Source organism: Nymphalis io, chromosome Z (assembly GCF_905147045.1).
Source record: "Nymphalis io chromosome Z, ilAglIoxx1.1, whole genome shotgun sequence".
NCBI classification, from domain to species: domain Eukaryota; kingdom Metazoa; phylum Arthropoda; class Insecta; order Lepidoptera; family Nymphalidae; genus Nymphalis; species Nymphalis io.
Window position 1 is genome coordinate 14,217,567 of NC_065918.1, and position 27,413 is coordinate 14,244,979.

General features: G+C 32.2%; 1 protein-coding gene across 6 annotated transcripts in view; it reads right to left on the bottom strand.

The window, feature by feature from the left end:
* LOC126780534 (tissue factor pathway inhibitor-like) overlaps positions 1 to 27,413 on the bottom strand; it is a 55,210-nt gene that overhangs the window by 26,166 nt on the left and 1,631 nt on the right. For 2 of the 6 annotated variants that reach the window (XM_050505112.1, XM_050505111.1), the window contains exon 4: positions 26,973 to 27,066. In XM_050505112.1, the coding sequence (XP_050361069.1) occupies positions 26,973 to 27,066 (94 nt within the window). Of the gene's footprint in view, positions 1 to 7,940; positions 8,002 to 18,439; positions 18,489 to 20,118; positions 20,337 to 23,624; positions 23,780 to 26,972; positions 27,067 to 27,413 lie in introns of those variants that run through there. The other 4 variants (XM_050505113.1, XM_050505115.1, XM_050505114.1 and 1 more) reach the window with 4 other exon arrangements.

Sequence of the window (27,413 nt, forward strand, 5' to 3'; positions counted from 1 at the left end):
ATTCATAAAAATCTAATTTTGACTTCGGATATTCGGCTTTCCGTGTTCGAACATATAAAACTTTCGCAAGTTGTTACATACATAAAATCTTTATGGACAATGTATTTCCGGTTTGTCTTTACTGTAGTCTTGATTGGTCAATTAGCCAAGATGGCCCTCTGACTAGAACGTGTGAATCCATGATCGCGGGTTCAACCCCGAGAAAACACTACTAAATTATCATGTGCTTAATTTGTGTTTATAATTCATCTTGTGCTCGGTGATGATGGGAAACATCGTGAAGAAACACACATATTTTGGTGAATATCTTGCTATGTAGATAAGCTATGAGCTTGTCCTGAAAAGGAGAAGTCTTTCGGGTTTTTTTCTTGAGCATATAAGTAGCATAGTAAATTTTAAAGTAACACATATTCATAAAAATAATTTAATTATATTTTAATATACTTTTTTCAAAAAAAAAAAAAATCATGATTTTAGTCTATTCATGAAACTCGTTATGACGTAAGCAAAAAAGAAAAAAGCTTTTGTAAGTATTATTACAATAATTTATATTTATTTTTGTGTTTATATGCATGAGTAAATTATTTATACATTTTTTTTTATTTTTTTTAAAGATAATACTTCTCGCTATATGTACAACATGCATGTGTTTTTGTGTTTTGCATTAAATTATTAAATAAATACTATATCATAAAATTCTTCTATTTTATATAAACGCAAATTCGATTGTTAAAATATACGATATAATAAAGTAGTAAACGACTGGACGGATTGAGAAATACGCTAATAAAATTAAATTTACGTCAAGCAAAGCGGATAGTCTCGTCGAATTAGCCGTCCCGTCGGAGCATAAAAGTGAAGACATAAAGAGTGCACTTTCAATTGTACAAACAATAATGCACTATAATTTATCTCGTCCACAATTTATTTCGAGAATGTTCGTGGTGCAAGAAATCGGTAGGAGCACATCATCCTATTTTTTACATAAAACCGCATACCTTACCTACTATTTGCAGTATATATAATATTATATTATAAATGGAAAAGTAACTCTGTCTGTCAATCTGTAACCACTGAACCGATTTTGATAAAATTTAGTATGAAGCAAACTTGAACCCCGTGGAATGCTACATACACACGCATACTACATATGCTACTTTTTTATACTGAACATCTGACAACCCCTCCCCCTAATACGTAGACGAAGCCGCGTGGGACAACTAGTATAAATTAATATAACGGTTATTCAATTCGTATATAACGTATTATATTTAATTACAATAATTGATTTGATCTACAATTTGAGTTTTTTTTTTTTTTTAATAAAACCTTACATACCTAATGGCCTAAAATACTTATTAAACGATGAAATAATTATTATTAACCAGAAAATTACGTGAGAATTAATTGTATCAAAATAATTTAAAAATTGTTTACCCTAAACACTGACATTCTTCTTTATTCTTGTGCTTTTCATTGCACATTTAATTTAATGTTTAACGAAAGAAATAATTTGGTATTAATGATTGTCAAAATATATACATTGTGGAATTATAATTTAAAATTAATTAATTAAATTCAATCAAAATAAAAAGGCACTAATACAAAACAATTTTGAAAGTCGACGTATATCCGAGTAGTTTTTTAAGGGAAGAAGGCTCGAGAGAATAAAAGCAAAAACGTGTTGACTTCAGACGATTTCACTTTACCGAAAATTAAAGCGTAGTCCAGGATAGGCGGTGGTTGAGCGGTCTCTTTGTTGCCACATAATAAAGGCATTAAGACTTTATATAACTGAGAGAGGAATGCCGAAAAGGCGTCAATTATTGTCGATATTTCAAATGGTATGATGACAATGTACGATCATTTGCAATGAATCCATCAAAATCTTTATTAAGTCGTACACGGATGTTCTCTAGCTTCTGAATAATAATAATAATATTATACTAGAAACGTTAGCTTTATTTCTTTGTTTTCCTTATTCCAGATTCACTCAAAAACTAATAAACCGATTGTCATGAAACTTTTACATTCTTGTAGCTTATTATTTTTGGACGGTCAAAGCTAGCTTTTTCTGATGGTAGGGCTTTGTGCAAACTCGTCTGGGTAGGTACCACCAACTCATCAGATATTCTACCGCAAAACAGCAGTACTTGGTATTGTTGTTATCCGGTTTGAAGGGTCAGTGAGCCAGTGTAATTACAGGCACAAGGGACGTAACATCTTAGTTCCCAAAGTTGGTGGCGTATTGACCATGTAAGCGATGGTAACCATTTCTTACAATGTCTATAGGGACCACTTACCATCAGGTGGCCCATATGCTCGTCCGCCTACCTATTATATAAAAAAGCTATATACTATTATTAATATTGTTTAGAGAGTGAATTATTAAACATAACTGTGTTTCTTGTTTCAAATATTAAATCAATGAGTTTACATATATGTAATTTATATATTTGCTAAAATTTAATTTAACGAATTTCTCTGTTAGTTAGTTTAAAACCATCCATTTTTAAAGCTTTAGTCCACGCACTTAAATGGTCGGTGGTATTTGTTTATGCACATAATATTGAAACTCCTAGTCAAAATATCTTGACTGTCTTATCGGGGTTCACAGGTTGAGATCGATTTTATTCTACTCTTGATACACTTGTACTGACTCATTATTACGAATTATACACCTGGAAACCAAAAGCGTCAATATCGCAACGGTTTAGAGGCCTAGCGAAGTTTGTTGCAGGTTCGATCTACCTCGTTAGGTTGTTCTTCATAATACTGCATTATGCTTAATTTGAAAAGTAAGCAGGAATATTAGTTATTTCTTAAAAATGGAATAATAAAACGATTTAAACGTTCGATCAAAAAAATAATTTATACTATATTAGTTTGATAACCAGTAGATACAAAGTTTATTCCAAGCCATTGTCGTTTCAGTTAATTATTGACGGGCCATTGTCTTCGACAGTAATTTGCGTTGACCTCCATTCAGGGTCCATTCCTCTATTCCAGGGTCAGGACTTTTTTCGACAAGGAAATATCTTCATATGAATTTTATCTTTGTGGTAAAAACTTCACCGCATAACATGGTTTGATTAATTTAAAAGGAAAATAAATATTACGAATACAGAATCTCCTATTTGACTTTGTGTTGGAAAATTTATTTGAAACCATACATGTAAAGTTTTCCGATACGAAGTACTCAAGCAACCAATTTTAATATAAAAATTACTTCATGTTAACAAAAATAAATGGGCTCGTAACAATTTTATTACATGTATAACATAAATTAATTAACAAAATATATAAAATCAATTGTCTTAGAACAAAAGATTATCATGAAAATTTATTGTGATTTTTTTAATAGCTACCGCTTTATCTATTATATGTAGCACCGGAAAAATATCTTACGAACTTATCATTTGTAATTTACAAACAAACAGAAATCTAACAAGGCAAGTTAATATGATATTGTTATCAGTTCTGAGCAATGTTTTAATTACTAGCCTTGTAGCGTAGCCTAGTTGATATTAATAATTTAATAGAATGTGTTAAAATTATAAGATTCGACCGTTCTCATTTATAAAAGTACAATAAAAAACGTAATAAGAACCAAAGTTGCTGATGATCTGATTTCTTCCTTAATGAATATAAAATTTAAATCCCCAATCTTCTGGATTACCAACGCTTCATTACAGTGACCTAATCCTTTAAAAAGATTCCATAGAAAATACGTAGGCAACGGGAACGGCTCAACGTAATTGGATGAAAATGTATCCACGAGGTTATGCTGCATAAATCGTTACACTGAGCAACAATAGTTATTTGGAACATTTATCACCTGTTGCAACATTAACGCATGACTCAACGGAAGCAACGATTTATAGTCAGATAACATATGTAAAACACTATCTCCTGGCCTTTGTACTATTGTAATGCAAAAATGTTGCAGCTAATCAAGTTGATGCTTTTTTTTTAATTTAGATTTGTTGTAGTAAATATTTAAAAATAATGGTATTAAATGAATTTCATAATATTGGTATTAAATGACTGCCTCGTTGGTCTAATGGCTAGGTATAAGGCCGCTGACCCGGAGATCCTGGATTCAATTCCCAGGTCGGGCCAATAAAATTTTCAGTAGCAGCCCGGGGTCTGGAAGTTGGAAGTGTGTACACTCCCGTACCTAAGAAAGCACATAAAGCCGTTGTTCCTGCGCCTGAACTGAGTTCCGTTCGTGTCGGATTGCTGTCCCATCGCATATGTTTGCGCACACACTATAATATGTCCTGCGCAGTTGGCTAATCTCTCTTGAGATTGGCTGCCGTGACCCTAATTGGTCTGGAGGACATTATTATTATTATTATACTACTGCCTATTGCGGCTTAGTAGTTCCCATGAATATACACAAATATTTGTATTTTTGAATAAATATATAGATTTCATTCATGTAATTTTTAGTTCTCACCTTTTTTATAAAGTATAGTAAATATGAATATTTAATAAATATATATTTTCCTATAGTATCAAAATTAGAAAATACTTTTTATATTATATAATGTAAGCAATAATAAAATCTTTTTTTTTATAGAATAGGAAGGCGGACGAGCATTTGGGCCATCTGATGGTAAGTGGTCACCAAACGCCCTTAGACATTGGCATTGTAAGAAATGTCAACCATCGCTTACATATCCAATGCGCCACCAAACTTGGGAACTAAGATTTTATGTTCCTTGTGCCTGTAATTACACTGGCTCACTCACCTTCCAAACCGGAACACAACAATATCAAGTATTGCTGTTTGGTGGTAGGTACCACCCACTCATCAGATACCAGGAGAGCTTGCACAAAGCCCTACCACCAGTAAAATCATATTTAATACTTATTAATAAATTATTATTAAATATTTACATATGTAATATCATATTTAATACTTACTATAGAGCTAGAGCTGCAGAGTGCAAGCAAGTCTGGGTAGGTACCAGCCACTCATCAGATATTTTACCGCTAAATAGCAGAAATACATAACTTTTCTTAAATCTTAGTTCCCATGGTTGGTGGCGCATTGGCGATGTAATGGTTAATATTTCTTACAGCGCCAATGTCTATGGGCAATGGTGACCACCAGGTGAGCCCTTTGGTCTTCTGCCTACCTATTTTATTAAAAGAAAAACTAAGTTACTCGTTAGTAGTAGTCTTTCTTTGATGGGTAATGCTTCAACGAGTTGTTTGGATGAATATTGACAGCTGATTGTCACCAAACAGCATATTCTTTAAAGGCCGGAGTGCTTGCAGATGTCCATGGGCGGTAGTAGTCACTTTCGATCAGGTAAGGCTCTTGCTCGTTTGCTCCCTTTTACATACAATAAAAAAGTATGCAAATTATTTTTTCTTATTTTTTCTATCTTGTGGTCCAGATCTTATCGGATCTAACTCCCGATAAAAAAGTTTTGAATATAAATTTATATTCTAATTACAATTATTATTTTGATACTAAAAAATAATTGTTTGAGTTCTTGTAATGTAAAATACGCTTAAAAGGCTCGTTTGCATTTGTAAATATGATTTAAAAAATTCTGAACCTTTTTATTCGTTTTGTTTAACCGAATTCACGAGTAAGTTCAATGTTACGGTGCGGTTAACAAAAACATTCCCGACTTGAAAACACAACGTATAATGAGAGAAAGACTGAGTGTAAACCTAGTTGACATCTATTTCAAACAATGTTAAATAATATGTATAAGAATTTACTTAGTTATTAACCACTTTTGAGCTAAGATAAGGTCTCGAAGTCAAAACGAAATGACCCGGTAGCCGAAGCTACAAGTGAGAATAAGCCAGGGTTATGGAAAAAAGCCTAGTAGCCGAGATGGCCTAGTGGTAAGAATGCGTGAATCTTAACCGATGATCGTAGGTTCAAACCCGGGCAAGCACCACTAAATTTTCTTATGTTTATAATTCATCTCGTACGTGACGGTGAGGGAAAACATCGCAAGAAAACCTGCATGTGACTAATTTCATTGAAATTCTGCCACATGTGTATTCTACCAACCCGCATTGGAGCAGCATGGTGGAATAAGCTCCAAACCTTCTCCTAAAAAGGGAGAGGAGGCCTTAGCTCAGCAGTGGGACATTAACAGGCTGTTACTGAAAGAAAATTCGATGCCCGTACCAGGACTGGCCAAGAAAGAAAGATCCTTTTGACTTAGCTCTCAAAGAATTTCATTATGATCGGTTTGAACATACGTAACATATAAATAAACTCACTTTCACTTGTATAATAGTTATCGCTCGCGTCTTTGCCCACGGTTTAGGGGCAGGTCCAGGTGTTAGCAGGTATGAGCTAATTTTAGGATAGTTAAATAAACGCGTGAAAAACAACGTGTGACATACAATGCATTACGATAATATGGGCGAAGAGCGAATATATGTTGACAAATGTTTATATCTAATTTGCTTATAAACATTACGAGGTAAAACCTTTATTTCACCCGTACGAAGTCGGGATGGGCAGGTAGTATATATATTTCTTGTGGAATAACACGTCTTGTCTGTTAATTAAAATAAATAAATATTGAATGAAATATTAAAATAATAAAGTTATATATTCAATTCAATATGAAATATTTAGTAAATCCACAGACCAGAGTTACGCTAATTCTAACAACCTTTTCAGCGTTAAAATAATTTTAATTTGGGCAACTGATATCATCTGTACATCAAAGTGAATTCATAACAACGCTGATTTTCATTTCAAAAAGAATTTTTTTGAGTACTTTTAGTTTTATTTACCAAAGTATTTTAAAATAATTATATATTTAATTTGAATATACAAATTAAATAAGAATATAAGTTTATGTAATATGTAAAAAATTCATTGTGTCTATTGTAAGTATAATGATAAAATAATAGCCAAGTAATGTCTCCGAGCTGAGTATGACCTCCTCTCCTTTTGAGGAGGTCTTAGTCTTCAACTTATAATATTGTAATATATCTTTCCGAACCGGGGATAGACTTTTGCCAATCATTAACAAGTGTAGATGTAACAAGCTTCTAAATTGGAAAAATCTGTTGATATTATATTTGAACAATTCCCTAAAAAAAACAAAATAAAAAAGGTTTTATAAGTCTTATGCTTAGACATAGCAAAGGAAAAAATAACAATACAACTGTCTAAATGTCCTAAGGTCTCTTATTATTCATTTGCGTCACGCAATTCCAAGTCGCACATTTAACGTCACGAAATTCTTCTGAAGGCAGTTTGTAATAGAGTGTGTTACTTACGCACGATTGTCCCGCCTTCCCGAGGCAAGTTTGCGCATAAATTGTACACTCGGGGCATTTTTGCCGCTTCCTATAGCACGAAGGAGGTCGGAATACCAAACAAAGGAATTCGTTTCAGCGCTGAAGGTAGTAAGCGTTCCGAGGTTTATCTTGTATATAAAATAATTAGCTCACAACTTTTCATTTAATACGCTTTAAAATATATAATCATATCAAACGCGTTATCTAAATAAATACGAATCTAAAAATTATTCATTTATACTTAATTAAATAATGGACTTATTATTAAAATACAACTTCTTCGAGCGTCATAAGAGTAACATTTCATTCGATGATTTGGTTGCAACAATTCTATATGTAACGATAAAAAATCAACACAGATACCGGTAAACAGTTCAATTGTCATTACAAACGCTCCAATAAATATGATTGTTCCCGATTTTCTAAAAAATGATATAATATAACGTATGTACCGACAAAATCAGATCCACCAGGGGACGTTTTTCAATAGATTAAAATTAAAATCATTAATAATGTTAAAACAAATTATATATATAATAAACAAATTACTCTTATTGTTATTTAAATATACAATAAAAGGAGATAAACAGTACATACCTAATAATTAATTTAAAGTCCAAAAGACTGGGACTAATTCTCTAGAACGTACGGCTGTTTCACTGGTCTTGCTCGTTAATTATTTCTAGAAGTCCGTTTAATGATCTGGAATGAAAACAACTAAAGTAACAATGAAAACTAATTCTGGGCAAAGACTTGTGTTATAACAAAGATTTGAGCTTTTCCACTACGCTGTTTAATAGCAGGTTGAGGTGTTGTTTATGTCCGATAAATTTCAACCAAATGAAATGCACTTAACACGAAAATTGAGCAGAGCAGAATTAGAGGCGTCTCTCGGATTAAACGATTATTGAGATCATACCGACGTACGTATTTGGAATATCGATATATTCCAAATACGTATTTCTGATATTCTTGAAATTTCAATTTCAAATTGAAATAGAGTATTCTAGAAATATTTTATCTATCATATCCGTATTGTGAACTCTAGAATTTTTTTTATTACTAAATCGTTGTTTATTTTAGGTTTTTCACCATAGCGAATAATCTCGAGTTAAACATTATAAAAAAGGTGAATAACTTCTAATATTGTGTCTATGTGAACCTCATTCTTGATATTTAATGCACCACAAATTATAAATTTAATATAGTTGCCGCGTACCCGAAAATCTTATCCTACTATAGTAATTCGGTTTTTCTGGCAAAAAAATCACAGTAGCAGCCCAGAGCTTGGAAGTTCATAATGTTTGCCCTCCCGTGTAACAGAAAGCGTAATATAAATCCAAAAGCATAGAATTGTGTCTAAAATCTCTTCTACCTGTCGGATTTCCCTCGACCGAACTAAGTGTGAGGAATCGGTTAGGAGGACATTACTAACAATGCAATATTTTACATAGCATTCTAGTTTATATTTGTTGTATTTAATTATGAAAGCAATAAATTATTGCCAGTAATAATAACCTGTTGCCAGCGCACGCGGGTGTCTGGTTCTATCTTTAACATTGGATACTGAAATTTAGTTCCCGCTGTCATCCATATTTATTTACTCTTATTATCATTTTATTTTTGAAATATAAATCGTTACTTATTTTTAATATAATATAATTATTTATTTATTATTATATTAATTGAATATATTAAATTTAAAAAAAAGGCACTTTGCCTTGGCCTGTCTCAGCCGCGAAGGATACCAGTGAAAATTAGTCTTGGGCTCTCAAACTCACTCAACGTAAAATCTCAATGGTATGGTATTTAAAATCTATTAAGGTGGCAGATTCTGTAACATAATATTTTTATTATTATGAATGTGCGTTTTTCTATGAATACATTGTATTTTTATTTTATTTAGTTTTTGTTGTTTATTGCTTTGTTAAAAAATGATAAAAAATATTTTTTATTACTTCTATAAGTCCCGCAGCAAGGCCCACGTATTAGCAGAGGCAAGAATCAGGTACCTTATGTAATTTTCTATACGCCTGACGACGTTATTTCTTGATGATCGGATGAGTAATTGAAACGTAAAAGCGTCGAACCGAAAAACAAACGAACAATCTCACTTTCACATTTATTACATTAATTAAGATTATGTGTCTGAAATACTTGTTTTTGCCCTAAATGAAGTTCTTATTTATTTCTATTTTATTTCAATATAAAACGCTATCAGACGCAATAACATACTACAAGTAAATAAACGTGTCGTCATTGTCATTCTTTCGGCATATACTCGATCTATGAGACGTCACTGAACCTCCTTAAATGCGCTAAATCCACAAACATTTTGATTCGTCTAAGTCGCAACGTGGAAATATATATAGAATCTTTAACTATAAATAGTTGTTTTTTAATTTAATTATATTTTTTTTTTAAAAATATGTAGTGGTCTCTTCGGGGGCGTCACGGGATCACTTACGCATACTACCCGCTTATGCGGACCGCCAATTCTAGTTGGGTTCCCGGGATACAGAGAGACCAACTAGCCCCGGCGATGCACCACCAACCCTGGGAGTTAAGATTTTTATTCCCTTGTGAAAAGAACAACTTCTTCCCCTATTTATTTCTCACGCATCCATCATGAATTTCTTGTAACTTTGGAAGATATATAATAATAAATCTCTTCAGTATCTATCCATATCATAGCGTCTAGATCAGAGCTATATATCATATAGCATATAAACATACTTTATAACTTACATTTGTTCTGATACAAGATATAAATTTTCGCAAAATTTTAATATAAGTTTGCTTTATTTTAAATACAAGAAGATAATGAAGAAACAATGATTCAATATAACGTGAAACGAAACAAGACTCTTGTGCTATTAATACTGGAAGCTCAAAGAAAATGTAAAGGCTAATTAGCCTCTGAACCTTTGAAAGGGATTACCGATGCCACTTTAAAGCCTTACAAACATTTCATTACTGATTGGTCTATTCAATATTATGATAGAAAAGAAAATGTAGTGGGAAATAAGAAGTAAACCGTATATGTGGAGTGTTAAGTAAAGTTAATAAAATTATTTTATCAAAAAACACGGTCCGACATCGCAAGGACCTTTATGAAACGTTCTTATGAAAGGAAATACAAATAAAAAAAATATTTATTTGGTCCTGAAATCTTCAGAAGAAAGCTGAAAAACTCACTTTAATTAATTTATCTATATAAATATATAATATTTCATTTCATCACAATTCGACGAATGGTTTTAAGAGAATGCGTAGACGACAAACAAACAAAGAAACGTTAATTTATATTTATTAGGATTTTATTCAATTCTTACGTAACGTACGGTCGTGTTAACTTCATCTTATCAAAAACAAAATCAAATTCGATCTTTTCGTATAATAGAAGACACGATTAAAACCATTTACTACCGAAAATTCTGTCCACTAAATAACTTTAAAAAGCCAATTTAACGTCGATAAAATGATGGGATTTAACAAAAACACGGATAAGGCTTCAATTTCTATACCCATTAACACTGAAACAGTAACAGCCTGTGAATGTCCCACTGCAGGGCTAAGGCCTCTTCTCCCTTGTGGGGAGAAGGTTTGGAGCTTATTCCACCACGATGCTCCAATGCGGGTTGGTGGAATACACATGTGACAGAATTTTAGTGAAATTCGACACATGCAGGTTTCCTCGCGATGTTTTCCTTCACCGTCAAGCACGAGATGAATTGTAATAACAAATTAAGCACATGAAAATTCAGTGGTGCTTGCCCGGGTTTAAACCCACGATCATCGGTTAAGTTTCACGCGTTCTTAACACTGGACCATCTCGGCATAACACTGAAAATATCTCTTGAATTAATCTTTTTATCTAGGCCCCGACACTTTTATTACTCTTTTTTATAGTAAAATCGTAACATACATTCGGGTACTAAACTAACGCACAAATAATATATGCATTATTAATATCATCTGTTTTATACGCATTATTATTAATAGTTTGATAAAATGACCAAAATATGTTAATTATGTCATATTTTAGATGTGATTTAGAAAAGATAACTATTATTCACAACGCACACAACTTTTCGTATTTCAAATATTAGTGTGATTATTATTATACTATTAATTGAATATGTACTGAAATATTGTAACGCCTCCTTATGTATATTAGGTGTAGTATTTCCATTTGCTAGGACAACGATATCTCTGGCTTGACTTACACCTGTACATGTTATATGTATTTGTCAATCGTAAAGCAGCAGCAACAAATTGAAATAAATTACAACCCTTCTAATCTAATTAAACTATAAATAAAGTTAAAACTAAACCCTACAACTAAGGTAACCTGAAAACCTATAAAAAAATTTACAGAACAAAACCGTCTTAATAATTGCAATTAAATAAAAGAAAAGAATCGAAACAATCAGACGAAACCGCCACCGCCACATATAGTCTAATGGCAGCAACTTACGTTACTTTTTTGTAACTATTAATAACTCAACCGATTTTTATGAAATAAAGAATAAACGGAACCTGGAAATACTTCTTAAAATAATTCATCCAAGTTAACCTATTTGTAATTTTTAGCCGTTTTAAAAATTAGTCCTGACAAACAGACAGACAAAAATAAAAATATATATTGTTTTTGGTTTGAGTAACTCGCAAATAGCCATATTACTTTTAAAAGAAGCAGTTATTTTGAAATCACACAGAGACATTTTGTTTAGGTTTATAGACATTTCATAAAAAAGAAATCAATTGAATGAGTAATAATATATGTCAGACTTCATACTCAATACTCAATTGAATAAACTTAAACGTCTCCTACATTTCCGCTGTATATACTCAAAAATAAATCATGTAAAGGATCGAACACATCTTCACCAACGAGCTAATCGTAAGCAAGTGTATGACAAATTATATAACGTCGCAATGAATTGAAAACAAAAATAGATTATTCTCAATCGCTTGTTCAAGTGCCGCTTAGCAGCTTAATCCAGCGTGGCCAGCAATGTTGTTTCTTACGGAGACACAAATACTCCGTCCTGTCGATACCAGTTACCTTAATTATCCGGCTACATGCTTGAAGAATCCTTAAAAACGAAAGCCGGAGTGTGCTTGTACTTCAGGACGGATGTTTGCCGTCACCGATTGCGCTGCTTGAAGGACTCCTCCTTCTCCATGTTGGTGGTAGGTATCGACTTTGTTCATCAGAGTCAAGTCTACAAGTGCCTCCACAAATATTTTAATGTTAACTTGGATACGAAGCAATTGTTTGACCATCTTAGTCGCGGAGAGTTTCCTAATGGAAGTTTCCTAACGCGGAATTGGTTTTGGGGGTGGTAAAACTTTGTGCAAACTCGTTTGAAGGGTGAATGAGCCAGTGTAATTACAGGCACAAGGGACATAACATATTAGTTCCCTAGGTTGGTGGCGCGTTGCTGATGTAAGCGATGGTTAACATTTCTTACAATACCATTGTCTATGGGCGTTGGTGACCACTTACCATCAGGTGGCCCATATGCTCGTCCGCCTATTTATTCTATAAAAAAAAACTATAAATCATGGTTATTCTTTCAAAATTGACCATGCTGGAAGGCTACTCATGCTTTAGTTCTCACTCATGACTTGACCCAAATTGTTGAATAGCCTACCAGGATCTCAGATGACGGGCAAGCGCCTTTTCTACTGGACCTTCTGCTGTCAACTCATGAAAGTCAAACTACTGAATAGATTTTTATAAGGTTTTCATGACAAAGGTGTATGATTCATTAAGGTTTTAAGTAGTCAAGTAACAGGTAATATATATCGCACTGCTAGACAAAGACAAAAGAATAGAGAAGAAAGAGAGAGCATTTGAGCAGCGTCATCAAGGCGCTGCTCCTTCAAAAGCCTTTCTCTGTTTTTTGATGACGTGCTTCGAAAATAATCGTAATTACATTCACGGTAAATATGTTTATGGTTTGTTATAAAACTTTTAATTTATAATGATATTTAAGAATACATTAAAATGTAATAAATAAATAATTAAATACCGGTTTTTTTCTAAGTTAAATATTTTTGGTTATCGAATATATCAAATCTTTTTCAAAGTTACATCATTAGCTGCATGATTTGACGCCGATTCAAAAGAAAATATACTGAAAAAAGGAGCGCAGGCAACTGTGTGGTTCCTACTTCAGAAACGTTTGAATTGACGGTTTGTGGTATCTACTCGCAGCCTTCTTCGTATCTGTGTGTGACGCCGAGTACGTAATAATTTATTTATTTGAATATATAGTCATCATATTAAAAATAACAATATTTGTCTATAAAACATATCATAATTTAAAAATACAATAATAATGTTGTGTGCATCTTTTTATTGTATTTCATCAGCTCCCGAAAACAGTTTTAATTTTTTTTTATCTATAAGTGTTCAAGGTGAGGGGTCATCTGGTGTTACCCGCGCGTGCCTTTTCCCCGCGTCGGTGGCCCTCTGCACGGGGTTCAGCGACAGAAAAATACATTATTTCGAAGATTTCTCACGTCACTTGATCTAATTGAAATAGTACCAACCTTACACCACAAATTACCAACAGCTCTTAAGTCGTAGAGGTCTACGTAAAAGGATAGTGATAAATGCCTAGAATCCTTATATTCGCAATTATGAACTATTCAAATCCATTTTAGTTAGGAGTTTAACTTTTAAAGGGTGTAAGTGCACATCCATAAATTTATAGGTACTAAACGAACACAAGCCGCGTCATCTAGGACGTCAAGTGAGGACACACGACGGTCCAACCGTCGCGTCGCTTGAAATGATATTTTTGCAAGGGCATTTTAAATTTTCATAAATTTTTAACACAACTGGAAACGTAATTTTGAAACACTTCATATAATATTCAAACTTTTAGCCGACACGAGGCATCTAAAAGTATTTTCAACTTGACCTATTTTCCAAAATATATTGCCCTTTATAAAATATTAAATAACCAGTTCAAAGTTATTGACGTAGCGATCTATGAAAACAATAAAGACATTAAACATTCAAGCTCTATCCGTCTCAGAATAGTTCGTTTGAACTTGGCTTAAACTCAACAAGAACATGAAATTTGCGCTTGTCACGTCAATAATAATCTAAATTTAAAGTGGCTGAAATTGCGAAGCATTGTTACTTATATAATACTATTCTATACAAAAAACTTCTCCGATTATACTATATTGGCTTAATAGTCTTTCAAATTTTGCATTACAAAAAAAGATATAGATAAATAGTTAGAAAAATACGAATTACTCTAGTCATAAAACTCAATATAATATGATTTTGGAAATCTATAAATAAGTGCATTTCATTTATATTTACAGATCATGCTGAAAACCATTAGCTTAGTGTAATTAGGATTGAACACCTCGAGACAACACCCACTTCCTGTGGACACCTCGACAAACAGGGACTGCAAAGGTAAAATGAAACTGATGGATGGACTGAGTCAAAGATTTTATAAATAGTCCTTAGGGATATAGTATGGATGGATCAATTCACAAAAATAAGTGTTAATTTCTTTATGACAGGTGCTCTACGTTCATTTAGTATATATATATGTAACTATAAAATGACACCTTAGTTGAATAGAAGAAATAATTACATAAGTCACAGCATTCAAATATACCCTACGTAAAAATCAAATAAAACTAATTAGTGATCTTATTTAGAGCAATATATCAATCAACAAGAATATTACTGGAACAAGTTGCTTTATACGAAAAATATTCGAAACACAAAATTAAGAAGATAGGTTAGTTCAAAACTTTCTAACTTTTGTAATCGGCTTTGGGCCGTCTTGCAACTGAATTTTAAACTAGTTCCACCCAATTTTGCGCATACTTTGCGTACTTATTTTTATTTTTTAACAGACCAACAGTATTACATGTTTTTATTTACATTACACGAAAATATCCTTATTTCACTAGGTACACATGTAAAAGTTCAGTACAGCCTGTGAATGTCCCACTACTGGGCTAAGGCCTCTTCACCTTTTTTAGAGGGTTTGGAGCTTATTCCACCACGCTACTCCACAACGGGTTGGAATACACATATGCAGAATTTCAGTGAAATTAGACACATGCAGATTTTCCTCACGATGTTTTCCTTTACCGTCAAGCACGAGATAAATGACAAACACAAATTAAGCACAAGAAAATTCAGTGGTGCTTGTCACAATCATCGATTAAGATTCACGTGTTCTACCCACTGGGCCATCTTGATTTTTTTATCATGTATGCATGCTTTTAACGAGTTAACGGACAATTACTTATTATTAAAAACAATGTTTAATTTTAACCTTTTAAATGTAAATTAAGATTAAAAAATTTAATAATGATATTGGATTTCAAATAATAATTACAACGAGTATTGATTAACTTCCTGCCCTCAAATCAGTTTAATAATTGTAGTTTTTTTTCTAGATTATGAAAAAAGAAAGGGTGAGTACCATATCGTTGCAGTTTATGTTCAGTATAAAAATGTGTGAATCGTCTTTATACGCTTTCTATTTAATGCTTTTGTTTTTGGTAACTATGATTCTACATAATGATGCCACTTGCACACAATAGTTTTCTTGTTTTATTTTTTTGAATAGTTTGATATTTCTGTGATCTAAAAATTTTGCTCGCAGAATAACATATAAGTTGAAGTTGTTTAACATATAAGACGAAACCTTAATTTAGCATCAATTGTAATTCCCAAATCACAGACGAATTATATTTTCTGAAGTATAGTATTCATCATGTATTCGGCTTAATGTTTATAGAACATTGACGTATTAAACTTTTGTAAAAGTGGGTTCTAACGATTCGACTTTCGTTAATCGACATTTCGTGTTAATTTTAATCAACAAAGATTCTTACTTCAAATTTATTGAAAAATTTGTTCAAATTCGCTTTAGCAGTTGATCAACTAAAACCTATTGTATGAACTCGACTTAATAAGATATTCATCCCTCCACATAGCATAGTTCAGAGACTTCATGGCTGTAGTCAGTCTAATTGTCGGCAGTATTCTATTGTGAGAAGGTTGAAATGACGACAAAGGCTGTCAGCGAGTGCGGGACAAATGATAATGCTGTGATAATAGTGGCGGTTTGTCATGTAATAACATAATTATCCAGGTATTTCCGTTTCACAAAGGTACTATATGTACATGTGATGTGATTTGCGTGCATGAAGAAGCAGCGGTACAACCCTTTCACGAACTTTCATCCAGCAACGTTTTCTGAATTATAATGCTATATTTTATTTGTATAACAAATATATCAGTTCTGGATGGAACATGTAAATTTTACGAGATAGTCGCAGGCTTACCTTAAGCACCCTTGAGTTTTAATGTGCTATTTTTATAATTGAATTGCTGAAAATAGAAACCAAGTTTTTGTCTCTGTAATTTGAGCTTGGTTGAAATCTTTAATAACGTGTTCTTTTTTAATTTTCTATACACTGTTCAGTGTGGCGTACGAAAATAATTATAAGATTTTTTTGTAGTGAATTATTTATTGGCCTCATTAAATAATGTTATCTGTACACAGGGGAAAAATTCACTCATCTTGGGGTTGAATCACCCAAACAGGTTGGGCCAGTCAAACATAAGGAAGGCTATCAAAAGATTCTCAATAACCATACCTCGAAAATCACGTAAAGTAATATCGTATCGTATATTACGATAATATCTCCTACACAGTCAGCTAGTTTGAATTTTTCCGCCTTGGTCTATATTCAACCACGAGTACGTCATTTAATTATAAACTGTACATCATTTTTAAAATATTTGCCAACCAAATTGCATAGTCATATACAAATATTCACTTTATATGAATCTCTTTATGTGACATGCAAAATAAAATATACAAGTTGAAAATGTATCACGTTTTAATATTCTATGAAATACGTTCTCTGTCAAGAATTTGTAATTAAAATTTATATATATGAGAATGCATATAAAATTCAAATGTCTCTTAATATCTGACATTCTAATATAATATATTTCATAAGTTTCTGTTATAGTTCTTAATATTTTGTTTGTTATTTTGGCGTAATGGATTGAATAGTTCGTTCTCAGTTTATAGATATCACTATAAGTAATAGATGTTGGTGGATAGTGGATAGAAATCTTAACCAAATTGTGTTGATTCAAATCTGACAATGTAGTTTTCACGTTTTTAATTTATTTTTATAATTCATCTTATTAACTGTGATCAAAGAAACGCAATTTGTTTGTGTCCAGTAACTGTTTAGCAGAGTGGTGGAACAAGCTCTGAGCGTTTAAACAAGATACTTTACTTGCTTTTGTAGAGTCGAACTATATTTTTTTTTAATTTATTTTAGATGATATACTATGAAGATATAGATTGCGTCTGAAGTAATGAACCCTTAGCGGTCAATTCAATTGAGCTGTATGACTGAATAAGCTCAAAATCTTTGTCAATAAATAAACAGATATTTGACCAGAAATGGGAATCACCGATTTATCTATCGCATTTTCGTAATTTATATTAAATAATTGCATTTATTAGCTTAACCAACCAGTGCTTAAATAAGCTTACTTAAATTTATTTTGTTAAATTATTATTGTAGACATGAAATTTTAATAATATAGAATTTGTTGGTAATATATAGAATTAAAAATACCACTAGATTTTGTCAGCTTTACTATTGTATAATTTAATTTTTTACGAATTAATTTGAATATGTAATAGGGACTTGGCTAAGTTAAGATTTTATCAAAAAGATTTTATCATATTTAACATGCCAATGAACATTATATTTAAGTGAAATTTTTCAAAATAGATTTCCGTAAAAATCAATGAACTTCTATAATGGTTTATCGTTTGCATTCAAAAGATAATGGTTAATGGACTGTAAGCGACTGAAAGGTTTCAGCGTCATCTAAATAACGCCTCTTTTTATGTACTAATATACGATTATCTACTTGATAATTACCTGAAGAATGGTAAATTAAAGTGGAGTTAAATAAATAAAAAACGGATTTATTTTAATACATTTTTTTTTATAATGATAATATATAACTACTGCCTCGTTGGTCTAGAGGCTAGATGTAAGGCCGCAGACCCGGAGATCCTAGGTTCAATTTCCAGGTCGGGCCAATAAAAAGTTATTGAGATTTTCTCTTGAGATTGGCAATCGGTCTGGAGGACATTATTATTATTTAACAAGGTTCTGCACAAACAACGGCAATAATAGCGGTGGCGGAGGCGAACCATGACAGCATAAGAGAGCGACATGCGATGTCAGTCACGGCACACGTGTCAGTCTTAAACCCAGGGTACATCAATATGTGCTTTACATAGAACATTGGTTCAAATTCAACAAACACCAAAGGGTTTTTTACCAATATCATCCTATTGTTAAACAACACAATTGTTACCAATATACAGAGTGAGTTTAGTTATTATGAATCGCTATTGACAATGAATCAAAATTTTATTTATTCAAATAAGCTGCTTAAAACTTTATTTTTCAAGATAAAATCACCAAGAAAGCTCAATTTTAAATTTAGATTACAACGAAAAGAACCGTCAATCATAATTATACGTGTTATAATGATAATCATTACACATACGATTAAATTTATATGAGAATAATTTGTATGAAAGCCAACGAATACTGCTTTTTAAGTCCAAGCTTTATAATTTATATAATCTCGTGTATATAGTTTATTTATGAAAATACTTAAGTGAACTTTAAATGAATTAAATGTTTAATGTAAAATTATTCGCAACATTTATTATAGAATCGAATAACCTATTTCAAAAAGTAAAAACAATATAATACGAAGTGTATTATATTAATTTTACATACTTTCTACATCTTATCATACTTGATTTGTATGAATGACGTAGTATGTTTGTTTGCGTACATACTTGTTGCTCTATAATATCTTCTATGCAGATGTTATCGTTAAAATATAATACAAGTATCTTATATCTTAAGACAGTTTTATAGAACTATGTCAAATCACTCTACAATTATTATTTTTTTTCTTTGGTGTTTTTTTTATAGAATAGGAAGGCGGACGAGCATATGGGCCACCTGATGGTAAGTGGTCACCAAACGCCCTTAGACATTGGCATTGTAAGAAATGTCAATCATCGCTTACATAGCCAATGCGCCACCAACCTTGGGAACTAAGATTTTATGTCCCTTGTGCCTGTAATTACACTGGCTTACTTACCCTTCAAACCGGAACACAACAATAACAAGTACTGCTGTTTTGCGGTAGAATATCTGATGAGTGGTTGGTACCTACCCAGACGACCTTGCACAAAGCCCTACCACCAGGGAAAAAAAAGTGGTCACCGCCCATAGACATTGGTGCCATAAGAAATACAATGCCGATGTGCCACCCATGTTGTGGACTATTATACAGATGTTATGTCACCGGTGTGTATAGTTACACTGTATAACTCACTCTTCACAAGAACAAAACAATATCAAGTTGCTTGACGTTAGAATACCTCAATGTTTTCTATTATTAAATAACTTTAAAAAAAACATATATTGGTTCTAGAAGACCAATAAAATAACTAAATACCAATATTATAATGAGAATTTATTGAAGCAACAAAATACAAAATCGGACTTAATAAATGTTCACTTGCGGAAATTAAACGTAATCCTATGTTCACGTGATTGGAATGAAAATGGTATTCGTCGGTGATTCAATTTCAATCTTGTATATAATAATGTTTATTTGTATTTCAATATTTATCAAAATTGATTTTGATATTTGATTTACTCCCTTTATTTATAAGCTACAAGTCATTATATGTATATAATTTATGAAGGGTTCCATTTTTGAAAGTTTAAGTAAAAAAACTTAAGTAATTCAAAATTTTAGAAGCACTGACTTCGATTCTATATTTTTGCAGTTATTTGACTGTGTATATATGGCCATCTATTTGTAACTGCCTATTATTCTAGACCTGGAGATTCTTCAAATCCTTAGTCGGAGCGAAAACATGTCTTTTCTCTCACTGAAAATTGAAGAATTCTCAATAGCAGTAGGAGACATAATGTCGGCAATTTTAGATGTTAGTGCCGCGGAACATTCGGTCGGGTTTATCTCAACACGCTGTATTTCTATGAGCAAGGGTGTAGTATAGGTGTGTTTGTGCACACACTTGTTGCTCAATTATATCTTCGACACAGTTGTCTTCGTAAATGTCCGTTAAGAATGACCACTGTAACGAAATCGGTTCGTATGCGTTAACATTTATTTTAAAAAAAATAATGATGTTGATTCCAACTCACTACATCTCAATCAGTTATTCCATAATTAATACTTTTTGTGTTGTATGTTATAGGTAGGTGGACGGGAAAATGGGCCTCCTGACGTTATGTACCAGATGTTATCGTTAGAATATAAACAATATAATACAAGATGTCTTATATTCCTTTAAGACAGTGTTATAAAAGTGTGTTAAATCACTCGGCAGTTAAATATTTATTTTCTTTTTTTATTTATAGCATTGTTGGCTACCAGTTAGTAAGTGGTCAACACCGGCCATGGATATTGGTGTTGTAAAAAATATTAATTCCTTATATCGCCAATGCGCCACCAACTTTGGGCACGAATATATTGTGTCCCTTGTGCTTGTAGTTACAATGGCTCACTCACCCATCAAACCGGAATATAACAATACTGCAAGTACTGCTGTTTTGCAATATTTTGGTGGTCACATACAGATGACTTCAGAGTGGATCGTGCAAATCAGGAGGCCAAGGTTGAGATGAGTTTATCTCCATTTGAAACAACTTTTTTACAGCTACAGATCTTAAGGATAATTTCCAGTAGTTTTAAATAATAATTCTCTATATGCATGCTTATCTAGGCAGATACCTAACACTATAATTAACTAATATTTTATAGATAAGAATTACGTATGCTTACTAAAGCCAGACTCTCATCATTATAAGCCCCGAGTTTTGAGATTAACCTTTCGTTGCATATTAAAAAGCCATTTGCCTATCAAAGGATGAAAATTATATTTGAGTTCTCCTCTAGCGGTACTCACGTTGTGCCTCGTGTAGTGTAATTACATTTAATTGTATAAAACTGAAAACAAACATTTTCCCAACTGTTTCTTACAGACTAACGTGGATTTATTATTACTCTTCTATTTGTGCTTTAATAAGCCCCCCTGGCCAGTTTCGAAATTGATGTGAAATGGATATTTTCACTTACAGCCAGAATGGCACTGGTCAGAAATGGAAACCCTTACTATTTACACCTGATGGTACCGCCAGAAAACTGTACCCTAACAAGAATAACAATTGTAGAATATAAAACGTAGACTTCCATAACATAGTAAAAGTTGGAAGTATAAAATTGGTTCCTTCGTCGCAGGTACGGTTCTCAATGCTTACATTAGCATAAATGCCGCCGAGGGAAGAATAGCGATGGAGTAAAGAAGTATACGTATTATTTTAAAAGCAAATACTGGATGGCATTATATAAGTGTGTCCCTTGAGAATTTTCGATTTGTTTCCCTAATGTTTGCTCTATTTCCCGATTTAATATGAATGAGGTAAAATGGACAGCTAACAATGTCAAATAATTTGTTTATTATCTTGATGGAATCTTTTCGGACTGTATAAGGCCTTCAAGTCTATTTTGATTCAAATTAATATATGTGAATACCTTAAAGCTCGACCAATAAATAATAAATGTTTTTTTTTTGTATATATTTATTATATTGAGATAAAATTGTCAAAATAGTTATGTTTATTCGTTCACAGACAGAGAACGGATTGGATGGTAATGGGCCGGATAAATAGCCATATGGATGATACCCATGAGAATTAATACATACATTGTGTACCTTGTGCCTTTTACCCTGGCTTATCCTTCAAATGTTGGCGATCGCGTTTTATTGGCACTGGATGCCGATTGTAATACACTTGATAATATAGTTTTATTTAAATATGCATCTTCAGGGTTACAACACTAATTGACAATCATTTCAAAAGAAATAGATGAACAAAGTTCTTAGCAATTCAATTTTTATTGAATATCTAAAAATATCAGTGGTAATTAACAAATAAAACATTTTAGGAAAATAATAACACGACTACCCAATACTTGACTATCTAGTCTATTTTTAAATGTTTGTATATATATTTGTATGACTCTACGAATTGGGATATCCAAAAACGTAATATTTAAAAGCGAAAATAAATTAGATGATACTGCATAGCTTTTTTATGTTAAGTGCGATATGATCTCTCGAGCCAAAGGCAATGCGCAAGGTCAACAACTATCGAAGCTCGACTGTAGTTCTAGACAGGATGATGTAACAATATCTTATTTAAGGATAAAATATTACTAAAATAACACCCACTGAGCGACCACTTAACCATATGCTAAATTTAAATCTATTCTAATGAAAACAGCTGACGAATTAAATTCCAAGTGTTTTTTTTTCCAAATTTAAAGGTAAAACTGCGGTTATTTGACCCTTCCTCTGATTTTATAAAAGTAATCAATTAATCCTGTAAATGTCCGACAGCTGGCCTGGCTGGCATCGAGTACAAGATGATATTTTATAAGCGCAAATTATCACATGAATTTAGTAGTAAAAATTCGATGAAATTAAAATCAAAATATCTGAAATGCGACTTAAATACCAATATGTTTTGGAATTTTACAGGAAAAACGTGCTACTTTGGCTGCACCAAACTTTGATATAATACCTTGGAAAATGACGAGTTTTGATCCCTAAAAACTTTCATCACAAATATTATTATTATTTAATCAATACTAATATTATGAAAGCGAACCCTGTCTGTCTGTTACGCTTTCACTAAACCACTGGACCGATTTGGATGAAATTTTGTATGGATAGCCTATTTTTTTACCTAGTGCTTGCTCCCCCTCCCCCTATCGCGTGCGAAACGGCGGGCGAAAACTCCTAAATAATATAAAATATAGTTATAAGACAAGCGAGTTTGTGATACTTTATGTTCATCGAAGACAGCTTGACGACACATCTGTTCCAAATTTAAAAATTTAGCTTTATTGAACATTTAAAAGCAAATCTTTGCTTCAGGTTCAGACTTATTTACTATTTTGAAACATTAACCACATAAGAGGTCGCACTGAAATTCGACCTCGAAATTATATTCTTTTATTAATTGTAAGATTTTCTTAATCCTTAATTATGATCTTATTTTGTCAATTTCTTATAAATCTGTAATATTGTCAAAGTTCAAAACGGTACCTATATTATAACCAAAAACGGATACTCTTAAATAAAATTCGCTTTCAATTTCGTATGGATTTAATGCAAAACTTTATAAGTTCAGTGGCATGCACACTGTAGCGCACAGTTGCTGTGTTGCAAACCTATTCATATTGCCGCCGCAGCCGCTATACGAGAAACCTTTGCATTGTCGAGCAGTGACGTCAAAGTACCATCTAAAAATATGTAATTAATAATTTGTCCGATATTTTTCCTTTATTATTTAGTAATAACAAAAATTAGATTTATAAAAACTTACAAATATACGATCGGTTTGTTAGAGGAATTTTAATTATATGAGGTGTAGAAATAAATAAGATGGTAAAAGTTTACTGGCAGTAGGGCTTTGTGCAAGCTCGTCTGGGTAGGTACCACCTACTAGATATACTTGGTACTGTTGTGTTCCGGCTTGAAGTGTCAGTGAGACAGTGTAATTACAGGCACAAGGGACGTAACATCTTCGTTTCCAAGGTTAGTGGCGTTGTAAGCGATGGTTAACTTTTTTTACTATGTCAATGTCGATGGGCGTTCGTGACCACTTACCATCAGGTGGTTCGTCCGCCTACTTATTCTATATAAAAGAACAAAGAATGTAGGATACTATTTAAAGTATCGACTGTAATTGTACCATTGCTGTGCAGTAGCCTGTTAAGGAGAAAAATTGGAGATTCTAATCGCTTCCTTAATTACTAAAAACTTGTACATAAACCGCAAGGTTTAGTTAATACACGTGTGAATTTCATCTAGCACATGCAGGTTAAGATTAAGATTAAGCTCATGAAAATCAATGGTGCATGCCTGAGATTGGACCCGCAATCTTTGATTAAGATCCACATATAACAATTGAGCCATCTCGACTGTACTATGAAAAAAAGGTATTGTAATACTACATGTAAACCTAGAAAATCGGACGACTAAAACGTAGTTACTAACAAATAATTACGTATATTCTATATGTAATTATGTGTAATTCTTTCATAAACAAACGATTAATTTTTTTACGTTAAATTTATTTTTATTTATTTAATTCGCACGAAATCAAACGGAATAATGGGACTTGTAATTGATAAGTGTACCCATGGATATTAGCATAAAAGTAGCTGTAAACCTATGTTTACATCGTGAACGCGACGTCAACCATGGGATCTAAAATCACATTTCCTTGTATTTGAAATTACACTGGCTCACTCACCAGTTAAACTGGAAAACATCGATTCAAACTATTGGTGGTTAACGTGTAATTACCGTGTAATCACAGTACAAGCGCAATTACAGGCTCAATGAATATATCATCTTTGATCCCTTATTCTTAAGTAAGAAATTGTTTATATACACGTATATCAACAGTTCTAGTGTGTATGACCGATTGTAATGCGAAACGGAAATAAAAACATGCAGTTACAGCAGAAATAAACTCAATCACAAAAATTGAAAGACACACCAAAAGCACGGACGGCACATATTTTTTTGTTTATCTAGCTTGTATTCATTTGTAGATGTAATACATATGTTGATTACTAGTTCATACCATCGGCTTCTCCTGCGTTTATTTGTGTATTTTTACCGAATCCTCATTTTTTATCCATCTCGTACTTTTTCTAACTTTATTCATTGATCGGTAAGTAGTTCTTAAAATTTGCTCGAATAAAAAGATGAAGTTTTTGATTATCTTTCTCTCTCTCTCTCTCTCTCTCTTTCTCTTACAAAATCATTTGTACTGACTGAATATCAATTAAACTATTAAGTCAAGAAAATTGAAAATATAACTTGATGCCAACTATTTCAGCGAAAAATATTCGTGAAAATAATTTATTAAATTACAGTATACATTAGCGTTACCTAACATTAACTTATAATAACACCATAACCGGAAAAACAGCTTGTTGGCTTTATTTTATATGAAAATTTATAAGCATTGGCTTAGTTAGATGGACTATAAAAAGACGCCTTACAAAAATTATTTAGCAAATTGAATGAACTAGTATATTGCTATTTATATTAGATTATAGTTCGGAATATAACATATTATTACGTGATAAGAAAATAATTTCATAAAAATAAAATCTTAATTAATTATGCAATAATTCTATACGTCTATCTTATATTCATCCTTAATAAATGCGAATGTATACACAAAACAGACAGCAGAGAGCTTCTAGGTAATTATTGAGAGAAAATATTTTATTCGCACTGTTAGTTGATTTGCATTAAGAGTATTTTTTACGACCAGTTCAGTTTTACTTTAGTGTCCGTCAAGTCTGATTTACTAATTTGACCAGAATGGTGGACGCTTATTGGTTGCTTATTCATTAGAATAACTTTTAGTGTCCGTCAAGTCTGATTTACTAATTTGACCAGAATGGTGGACGCTTATTGGTTGCTTATTCATTAGAATAACTACCAACGATCGCTGAGCGTTTAAATTATAGTAATTGGTAAGTGCTTCTCTAAAGAAGAGATTATAACTTACGATAATTAAGACAATTTATGCATTTGTGAGAGTTCTTTATGTTGTTAATTTGTTACCTTAAAAATGAGTCTTGTAGCTCTATTAAAAAAATTGGTTACTACACTTGATATTCACAATTTAGCAAAAATTTAAGGTCATAGCAATCTTATTTTAATTTATTTTATGAAGACAACTAAAAGGCCACTTGATAGTAAGTGGTTATATTTCAAATAAATGTATTTGTGATGCTAATTTGCTAGCTTTAATATTGCAGAAATAATTGAGTCTTGTAGCTTAAAAAAACAACATCGATTTTCCCAAGTGTCTCTTGATTTGTTCTGTGTCATATAATTTATCAAAAAATCAAGGTCGTGGCAGTCTTATTTTAATTTATTTTAGGAAAACAAACTAAAAGACCACTTGATACTGAGTGGTTATTTTTCCCCAGAGACAGTGGCATTGTATGAAATATAAACTATTTCTTGCACTCTTAATTCGCCGCAAGCCATGACGATCTAAACAGTTATGCCCGTTGTACAGTAATTATACTGGCTCACTTACAAGTCACAATAATACAAAGTACTGCTGATTACAGGTCCGGACTATTGACGGAATTTATAGCACGTTTACTTGCCGATGTGTTGTAATATTTAATTTTATTTCGTAATTTCTTATATCGTTTTTTACCCTTTTGCTTATTTATTTTTGAAACTAATTAATCATTTACTTAGTACCCCAAATGACTACAAACATTGTTGGTGGATTAAAACATGGTTACTTGCTTTATCTGCTGGGCCATATCGGCTTCACCTTTTTTATCTTATTTCATTTGAAATTTATGTAAAGTCATGAATCAATTCTATTTTTCTTAATTTTACTTTACTGTTATTATATTAATCTTACTAAAGAGGATGACTTACTTCTGATAATATCCATTACAATGTCCAAAATCGTACTGCAATCTACAAAAAATTCTTGGTGACATCGTTTTTGGTATTCGATGCAATCCAACATCTGTATAAAAGCAAACGAGATTATTAACATAATAATGTAATATTGCTATAAGTTACTAGTATATATTTGTATTGTATATAAAATATATAATCTATACATTCATCATATATATTCAACATTTCAACCATTGGAGAAATTTTATTAAAGAAAAATATTCGATTATTTTAATAAACAACATTTAAATATTAAATATTTTGACGGGCTGGTTGACGTGGTTGGTAGATACTTGCCTATCACGCCGAAGGTTGTGGGTTCGACTCTCACCCAGGGCAGACATTTGTCCCGAGTCCACGGGTAATTATCTATATAAGTATATATTTACAAAAGAAAAGTAGTATATATAGTAT